Source organism: Varroa destructor, unplaced genomic scaffold (assembly GCF_002443255.2).
Source record: "Varroa destructor unplaced genomic scaffold, Vdes_3.0 BEIS01000367.1, whole genome shotgun sequence".
Lineage (NCBI taxonomy): Eukaryota > Metazoa > Arthropoda > Arachnida > Mesostigmata > Varroidae > Varroa > Varroa destructor.
This window is the reverse complement of record NW_019211820.1, coordinates 27,352-37,502: the sequence shown is the minus strand read 5'-3', so window position 1 is coordinate 37,502 and position 10,151 is coordinate 27,352. Positions and strand designations below refer to the sequence as shown.

Genomic DNA, 10,151 nt, shown 5'->3' with positions numbered 1-10,151 from the left:
GACAAATTGTTTGTTCTGTTCGAGCAAGAACAAGCCTTTTTACTTTCAAAAATTCAAAATGACCGTATGCCCGTTACGCCAAACAATCCGCTATAGTTTGTCTTAATTTATACATCGTACTCTGTTGTAACAAAGTAACTAATATAAAAATATCTCAACTTATATTGCTAGAATAGATAAAAGTTGTTGTTTTTGTAAAGCATGCCTCTTCAAGAATGAAACGGCAAATTTCTGCCATATAAAGGGGGACTTCAATAGCTTATCTCCCTACGCAACTATACGAATCATATATAAGCACTAGATCGTTAGTAAAGGCTATTGAAAAGCATCGCAATGTTTGTAATTTCAGAGAACTTCCTTCAAAAGAACCTACTATTTTTCATGTGTTACTAAGTGCTGCTCGTTACAGAATCGGATCACAAACGCCGCAGAAAAATAACCAATCTAATTTTTTTTAAATTTATTTTATCAATCTGCGAAACGATATTGGACTTAGAAACTTTGAATCCTCTAGAATCCTTTGCTCCGTTGTTAAAGATCTACGGAACAATACTTCGAGAAAACCATTTGCACATTCAGTACTTTAAAATAGGCACAGAACATACTAAAAAACTATTAGAGTGTCGTATCATTACTGATACTTTTTATACTTTTGTATTGTTTCTAGGTTTCACCCCTTACAAAAAAAAATGTTAATGCTGCTAAAAAGTGCAGACTGAGTGTGGACGAAGAATTTATATTAACTGTAATTGAAAAAGGCGCAGTTTAGGTCCATGACTATAAAGGCTGTGAAGTTACGCGGAATACTTCAAAGATCTGTGTCAACTGTATGATAGTGCAATGGCTACAAAGTTGTTGAAATTTAGAAATAACACTTCTTAGATATACGGTCGAGTCCACCAGGACTCCTTATTTGGCCCGCATAAAAGGAGCTTAATCCTGATCGTGCCATATATAAAGTATTACTCGAACTCTTTTAGAAGATTGTTTTACGAACCAGGCTCAGCGTGTAGAATTGATGCATCATTTGTCTCCATTACAGGTATAGCGCTATTAAAAACATACGCACATGCATTTCAGTATCATTAACGAAAGCTAAATAAACTGAAAAAAATGAGCCCGAACAAAGTGGGGAATAAATAACAATGTTTAATATATAAAAAAGAGGATGTCTTGAAAGACACATTGGTAAGAGCGAGTAAGACATGTCGCAAGCGAAAAAGTGAAAATAGGGTGCAGTGAAGGAAGTGTCGACATAAAGTAGATCCAAGTCCTCAAATTGCAGTTATGATAGGATGGCTACGCATCCTGGAGAGAGTACTCGCATTTGATTCTGTCACATGTTTCTTCTTAAGTAATTGTATATATAAAGCATATGTGTAATAATATATTAGATTATTAATATGACTAACTTTTAAACTCATCATGAGTTCACACAGATTACAAACCTTCACAAATCGCAAAGAATCAGAACACATCTGCGGTGCTCTTGCAGCATCCTTGTGGCTCTTTTTATTTTACTCTCTCAATTTCTTACTGTTCTTATACACAGCTGTTGTGTTTCTTATTTTTTTTCAGGCGTAGGTTGTCCACTACAAATATTGCTATACTCAGTAGCGTTATAGTAAATAGTCCATATACTAGGAAACGAGGAGGATTCGTCATGTTGCTGTGCTTGCTGCAGTTGTTCTTTTGTTATTGTTGTTGTCGGTTACGTGTGCTTGTGTGTTGTTAAATAGATTAACTGTCTGCGTATTAATTACTGTGTTAATGTTGCTGTTACCGCGTTTCTTGGTGAGTTAACTATGTCAATCTATACACAGTGTTCTCTTTTTAAAAGTACAGAATTTGTACATTGATGGAATTTCGTCGTGTTCATCGTATAGCTGAGTCGGGTTAGATGTATAATATTTAATAAATCCCTGTTTTATATAAGAGATGGTGTGTATTTGTAATGATGACGAATGGTAACTGCAATAATAATGGTAATAATACAGCAATGGAAGAACTTAGGCTGTAATTCGATTGTACCCATATGTACAAAGTCATTGCATGGCTTCGAAACGTCCGCTTCTGTTGCGCGTATTTGTTGACAGTGGCTTGTGTCGAGGCCATCGCCAGTGCCGAGATCACCGGAGAGGAAGCCCTGTCGAAAGCGGGCGGCACCTTAATTCAACAATAATTCAATGTCTTCCAGGTTAGATTAGGGAGGAAGGAAGACAACCCTGTGCAGGGCGGCGGGAGGTCCAGACTGACGCCTTTGGTTAATCACCTATGCAGCCCTTGTACATCACTTCCACCCCCGCGCCTGATCACCGCCTAATAAAAATAGATCCCATTAAGTCCTTGTCTTCCCAATTATCCAAGCCAGCTAGCAGAAACTGCTCTCTTCTATTGTCTGTAAGTTGGTGAGACGTACCCACCTGATGAGATCCTTGCTCTCTGTTTCTAACCCTTTCACGTTCTGAGTTCCCTTTCTATTTTGAGTCCCCGTCCCATCTAAGTGTAAAATCTTAGAGCGCGTCTGGACGCCCGCAGACCGTATGAAAATAACAATTTGCAGATGAAACGGTTTTTCCCGGCAACGCCGTCGCTATTGTTCGTCACGCTCAACGTCTTTTTATTTCGTTCTTTCTCTCTCCCTCTTTCTCTCCCTGTATCTTTCTTGCGTCTCAGACCATTTGCAGTCTGTCAATTCAGCTGAATATGTTGCCTCAGAATTCACTGTTGTGTATGTGTCTGTCTTACTCGTATCACAAGCTCTCATACTCCTCTTGCCTCGTTACAACCCACCAAGAAAGTATATTCATGTATAATTCTAAGAATAATAATAATAATAATGAACACCTCCCTTTATTATATATATTTTTATATATTTATATATAGTAATGCAATAACCCTAGATAATAATAAAAATAATAGTAATCATAATTATTATTATTATTATTATAATCGAACCCCTAGTCAATATATATGTATGCCCTTGACTGGGGTTTTTTTGTAATGATGTTGTCGGTGTTGCAATGTGTATCTGCATGTGTATATATGTATATCTGTTTAAATGGATTAGCCTCATTTTTTGACATTAGGCTTCTCCGGCATCCAGTATCTGCGCTGGTGTATGCAAGGATGCAATCTGTGTGATGTTACGGATGTCGCAATCGTATTATATGTACACCCACCCGGGGCACACCGGCATGATGTCGCCAGCCAGGCAACGAGCAAGTCGCTTTCTAGCGGCCGTCATGTTTGCATGTTTCACGGTTACATCAACCGTCATTGTCGTCGTGCTACACGCGCCCGGGTCGCGCCGGCCTCACGACAATGTATCATGGAGTCTTTTTCTCTTTCCCTTAATGTTTTTGCAGTCCGTCAACTGAGGCATGCTCTTTTTCCGTTTAAACATGTATCGGGACCTTACCGCCGGTGCTCCCAGGGCATACTGAGCTGACCAGTGAGCGCCATTTGGGCACCAACGTACATGCTGTGTACATTGGAATTAGAATGGGCCGCTGGTGGCCAATTTTGGGCGCTAAAACCAGCCGCCAATTTGGCCGAGTCTTGTTGCCATTGCGGGTGAGAAAAGTTGGCTAGATTGGCCATTGCTTGACCATTTGCCATGGCTGCCATGGTAGGCATAGCCATGCCTGCAAGGTTACCGTTGCTTTGTGGGAAGCCCAATGTAGAGTTGAGCCCGTTCATAATATTAGCATTAAAGGCGTTTTGGCCAAGTGACGATTGGAACGACGAGATCGATGGTGCAGATAATGGCGACCGTGGAGCCTGCTGGGGACTCGATGAGGTTTGCGGGCTCTGCACCAATGAGGCACGGTACGCGGCAAGTGCCTTCAAGTACTCCTGTAACAAACAGAAACCGTAACACAGTAGGTAATCCGTTCGAATAAATGCTTTTAAAGGATAGTATATTAGTATCAGCCATTGTGAATAATCTTTGTTATAGTTTTTAATCATCGAATATGGCTGATAACGGTAAGCGACAAGCACGATAGTTTTGTTGATTGTTCACAAGACTTGTTTCCATATCAGTACCAAAAGGATAATATCTGAACATATCATAGCAATTTGTGAAAGTGCAGCGACAACGAAACTGAGTTGTCAGACAAAACCGAGGCTAAATTTTAACTAAAAATCACAGACAGCAATTAGTGAGTTAGCTTCTTCTTTTCTTTAAAAAATTTCGTTGGCTAAGCGGTTTGAAAACAAACGAATGTAAGGCGCTAAAATGGTCACTTCGCCTAGGACGCCGTTTCTCCTCGTCCTACATTAACGGTATGGTAATATAGCTTACGTAAGCATAAATATATGTACATATATATGGTGACCCGTCTAAATTCGAAATTTTACTGATTCGGGGCCTGAATTGCTAAAGTGTATTTCAAATGTTGCCTTTGCTAACGTATGAATACATTGTTGAAAGAACAAGTAAGCAAATTGATGTTGCAATACCGGGACCTGTAAGATTTTAACACTGAAACGCACCATAGACAGTAATCTTATGGATTTGAAACTTAGGTTATTTGGCGGCCATGTACTTAGTCAAGAACACACATATTCTCAAGCAACCCGTTCTGCGGTAATCGGCTCACACGAGTCGGTGCACCATCGTTCTGGAAGATAGTGTTTTCAGATATTATAGCTATCCAAGGTTGCATAAAAGTTCATAGAACAGGCTGATGGTATTCTTTAGTTATGCATTCGTTAATATTACGTTTGAGCATCGCCCGGAAAACTGCATATACCCACAATAGATACACTCCTAAATCGTCAGTACCCGGTGACTCTGCGGGTGATTTTTGCGTCAAAAGTAAATATTTTTTAATTTAGAACGAATGAAAGACGACCTGCAGCTTTACTGACACTTCACATATGAAATGTAGTCTGAAGTTTTCATGAACAACCCGTAACAATCCAGTTTTAACCACATAAATTCCGCTTACCAACGACTCGATTGTAATGGAACGATTATTAGAAATGCATTTTAGGTCATATGCACTAATCCTGAGGCCTGTGCCAGTTTTTGTGTGTCGTAGGTTCTTTGTCAAGCTGTGTTGAAACCTGCTTCTATTGCAATCACACGTTTATTTTCCTATGCCGTGCACTATCGATTTGCAGTAGCGTAAGAAGTTTACTATTTTGTTGGCACTTTATCCCGTAAGAAGATATTGTATAATAGCTGCTTTTTATCTAACTTCCTATGTCGAAACATAATCTTCCGCTAAAAGAGTAAAAGGATCTTTTGAATTTTACGTCTGGTACTGCAGCATTCCTTAACGGAGTCAATATGAGATATTATGGCAAATTCCTTGTGTCCGAAGCATCGTCTTGGGTCATGCAATTTTTTTAGTTCAAAATTTGGATGAATCAAATTATATAAATAAATTGTATTGGGTACTATAACTGAAAAATTTAAGAAAGGAGGAAAGTGTTTTGAGCCGCCGGTGAGTAGAAATTAGCTTTCAACTGGCCGGCTAATTGGAGACTGCCAGCTATCGTTAATCGCACGTAATAGCACTGCTGTGAAATGGCTATAAAGCCAAGCGATTTTTAGAAAGAAAGTGCTCTGAGTATATAATCAGTTCAGGCGTTGGCATTGTTAGCATGCTGTGCAAGCATCTTTCAGGCCCTTGATTTAATGAAACTACTACATTTCTCCCAAAAGGGAATACAGGCTTGAAGCGCCGAATACACTAGTGACTGAAATGCTAGACGGCTATCGAAAAACAAAAACAAAGCTAGGTTAGTAAGGTTAGCTAGGTTAGCCTTTGTGATTACGAACCTTAGCTTAGTGGGATAGCCTAATGAACAATGTATTCTTAGGGTCACATTGTGTTCTAGATTTGAGCCCGGGAATAGACAAACTTCGTTTTGTGTTGGGTTCCAATTGTCTGATGGAATGCCTAACGACGGTACCGAACGTAAAATTCGAAACATAGAGGATTACGAACCTGCCGTTTAGTAAGGGCAAATTTTATCGTGTATTAACTGTCAGGATTGCAACAGGCGACGACGCCAAACAATATGGTGGCTTAGGCAAGACAGACTAGGTGATATCAAAGATTCGAAGCTTTGCCATCGGTTTACTGACTAGTAAAATAAGGAAATCCTGTTAGATTTTGATACACGCATAATGGTCTGATAGATCATAGAACAGAAATTGCCCTGAGATTTACACTCCGAGGTGATAAGTTAAACTGTTACGCGTTAGCCCAAGTTAACTGAAAGTTGGAAGCTTTCAATGCGAGAAATTATATAGACAAGATGTTATGTTGTAGTTGTAAAACTAATGAAAATCGGTGTACAGCGCTCAAATGAATCCCACCGACATTAAAAAGTTATTAGGTCAACTGCACAGTAGGTTGCGCCAAGGCGGAAGATTTTAGAGATCACTACTACCACTATAAATTAGAGAGAAATAATAGAACGCTCACTATCTCGGGAAGCTCGGAAATTATCTTGCGCAAAAAAATACTATTTTCAGGATGAGGCTGTTCTTTTTCATTAAGTGTTTTTCTTTAACGGGGAAAGGTTCTAGAAACTATCCATAAAATATCAAAGTTTTTTCACTTCCACAAAGGTATAGGGTCGTTTCCGGACTTCCATTCTTGGGTCTTCGCGCTTATTATTATATACATTCTTATTTATCCACTGATTTCTTTTTAAAGTATTCGGGCCAAACCTCGACGAGAGTAGATGTCTCAATATTGCTTTCTCACGGTTACTATTAAAATGTTAATACGGAAATCAATGCGTGAATTTTTTAAAATTGGTCTCAGAAGTAATCTCGGCCCCGAGTGCACTGTCTCGAGGCAGTAGTAATAGAAGCGAATAGCAGTTAAAAATCTCATTTTCCATTTCAGTACAGATACATTAAGTTAGCAGTGTTTTGGCAAAACTTCTGGGCACGAAATTAACTATTATATACTAACGATTATCTAACAATTATTACGTTATTTTATTACAAATTTTTGGAGAAAGTAAATGATGGATGGAATCAATTTTTCTTACTTCCTGGGTAATTCGTTATTTTTATGTCAAAATATATATAAAGCTCTCCCATTACGTTTTTGCAACACACTATCATTATATCTGGCATTCTGTAGGATTGGAAAGTGCGGTGGAATGAAGTTTAAACTGACACAAGTTAATCTCGATAAAATTTTACATGTGCAATATTCGGGCATTTCCGAATTAAGCTGTATGAAACAACTTAAGAACTATAAAAGTTCTCTATTATTGTTATACTGTATCTTGAATTAACATTCGTAGAATATTACACTGAAGCTCGCAAAATCCAACATCTTTATCAAAACATAAATCTTTAATTCTCAGATCTCATTGTTTTTAAATATAAGGCGTAAGATGAGCATCGTACTTGCATACTTCATCGGAATAAATTTATAACAACTCAATCAAAGGTCATACAGCAGAATGTGCTATTTAGCAGCGCCCTACACAAGAAGCACCCCACCTTCTCGTCGAACCTAAAGAATAATTGCGAAAGCGCTATGGTGATTTTTCAGGATATGCGTGAACCCGCGCAAACTTCAGATCAAAATAGTGTCTCGATATCCTTTCTCTAGGTCCAAGTATACCAAACCGGAAACGACTGATTTCCATTATCAAACGTCACTCTTCCGAACTTCATAAACTACGTGTAAAATGATGACTTGCAAGCGCAATATTCGGGCTTAGTACTAATGAATATCTGCACAGTCAAAACGTAATTCAAGAGCTTTTAGAATAGTTCATATTACACGCAAATATTATGCGACTTAAGCCGTTTGCACTGAAAATGTGTGGTAGGATAGCGTATCGTTATAACTTAAAACCTCAACCGCAAAAACTATTCTAAGTTAGAGGCTAGAACAGATATTTTTGACTTTGTCTGATGGTTTTTTTTTTAATATGAAGAGGCTCCGAAACTATTTTTGGAACGCTTTCCAACAGCTCGCTAAAAGACTAAGGCTTTCCAACGGTCTTATCCACAATAGCTATAACTTTACCCCATACATAAAAGGCTTAAGTTGCCATTTTAAATAAATTGTAACGATTCAATTCATGTATTTCAATAAGGCAGATGACCATTATTGAAAAATTCAGAATCACCACCTTTGAAAAACGGTCCGTGAATTTCAGCGAGCAGTCGAAATAATATAGGGCAAAAAGTAAAACTTTATTTGAAAGGATTACGGATATTCTTCGTTTCGAGGCCCTCATCAGGTTTAAAATGTCTCTTTCTTCCTCTCCCCTATATATATATATATATATATAGGAGGAGGGATTTTAATAAGATGTATAACAAGTTTAACCATGCATTACTTCATGTTGCACCACGTTGTACCAGACAGGTCCAGCAACACCTCTACTGACGGACGTTGAAGCAATATACAGACAGTGCTTCCGAACATTTATCTATATATAAGGATTAGGAAGAGTCAGCTCGAATTCACACGCACAAAATTGAGAATTCCTATGAAAATAAACTACTTTGTTTTCACCATCTCGTCGTTTTCCTTCTAGAGGCCTTTAAACGACTTATTTACTGGTGTACCAGTAAAATCGGGTTGAAGCGATTGAAATGTGCATTTGAACGTACCAATCTTGACAATGGTGATGGCACTGGATCAACAACACTCCGGTTATTGGGAAGCCAAAACTGTATAGGATGAAATCTACTAGTAGCTTACAGAACCCTAACGATTGGAACACCTGAATGAAAATAAGGGTGACCGTTTAGACTTTCACAAGATCGTGTACTTTTTGTGCTGTTTTAACTAGGAGCCTGTGGCAGTCACCGCTAAGTTTTGTAGAGAAGTACTCGCGACTGTTACAGGCTCCCGGCTGAAATAAATAATACCAATAGAAATTATTTGACAAACAGGAGCTGTGTAGTTAAGTTTAATAACCCATGATATAATGCTCTTTTTTGTACCAAACAATACGAAATTGCGAGGAACATCGTACGCATTGTACAAATTCACACAAACGATTTTACTGGGGCAAAAAACAAGCTGATTTCATCGTGTTCTTAGAAAATATAGAGACAAATAAGTTTTGCGACATAAGGATAAATGATTTGAGATTTCGAAATACGAACAATTGGAGCATACTGTACAAAAACACTAATCCTATTCTTTAGAGTACGACTGTTGTGAGTGCTTTTATGCTACACACTTCACTTTTTCTCATTTTTATGACAAGTGAGGGCATCTGCACTCGCATATTAACAATTAAGTGGCAGCATTTATGATTTTTTACTACGAGAACAAAAAATCGTATCGAATAAATGATTTGTACCTTTTCGCTTAGAATGGCATATCTGACCCATTGATAGACGACGTAAATCCTACTGTATATCAGGGCATGGATGCTTTCAAGTGCGCGATAAAAACGTACATCAAATATATCTCAAAAACTCAGCAATAGTTCTATCCCGCACCAAGAAATACTTTAGTAATTTAATTTGACGCCGTTGATCTCAAACAACACAAGAAATCTAGGACTTTAAGTAACCTCAGTTGAAATTAAGAAGAGGATAAAGCAGATTTTTCTTTTGTAAGAGGAAGTATCCGTTAACTAAATATAAAATATCATAATATTTGTTATGAATTAATCCAATACACGTTGAACTCTGGGCACGTGTACGGAATCCTTATATTTGTCCGTCCCTTTACTTCTCTCTTACAAACACATTATTAAGAAGCTACGCTACGAACTGCATTAGGATTGGTTCATAATATTTTTTCGCAGAATTTTTCTGTATTCGGCAATTCATCGAAAGACTTAAAAATGTACAAACAAAAGTTGATATATGAACGCACCTTTTTAGCGGCTTCGGTCTTCTTCTTGTAGACTTCTTTGCGTTCAGCATCAAGTTGATCCCACATTCCGGCGACAATTTTCGAAATCTGACCGAATGTAGCGTTTGGATTCTGGCTTTTTATGTGGGATTGGGTATCCCGGAAGAACAAGGCGTAAGCAGAAACCGGTCTGAAACAATATGAAAAATAAAAATGCAGAACGCTAACAGACAGATCTAGTAGTAGATTCAGTTTAGCTGCAGTATTACGAACACGGAACAGGTTGTAACAATCGAGGATAGCATGGAAGTGTAGATATTGATTGCTACG

The 10,151-nt window shown here is 38.1% G+C and overlaps 1 protein-coding gene across 4 annotated transcripts in view; it reads right to left on the bottom strand.

The window, feature by feature from the left end:
• Positions 1–1,484: 1,484 nt before the first annotated feature.
• LOC111255066 (uncharacterized) overlaps positions 1,485–10,151 on the bottom strand; it is a 32,727-nt gene continuing 24,060 nt past the window's right edge. For all 4 annotated transcript variants that reach the window (XM_086976338.1, XM_022816690.2, XM_022816691.2 and 1 more), the window contains exons 4-5: positions 9,843–10,011; positions 1,485–3,858 (exon numbers count right to left, since the gene is read on the bottom strand). In XM_086976338.1, coding sequence (XP_086832464.1) covers positions 3,418–3,858; positions 9,843–10,011 — 610 coding nt within the window. In that variant the 3' untranslated portion in view covers positions 1,485–3,417. The remainder of the gene's footprint in view (positions 3,859–9,842; positions 10,012–10,151) is intronic.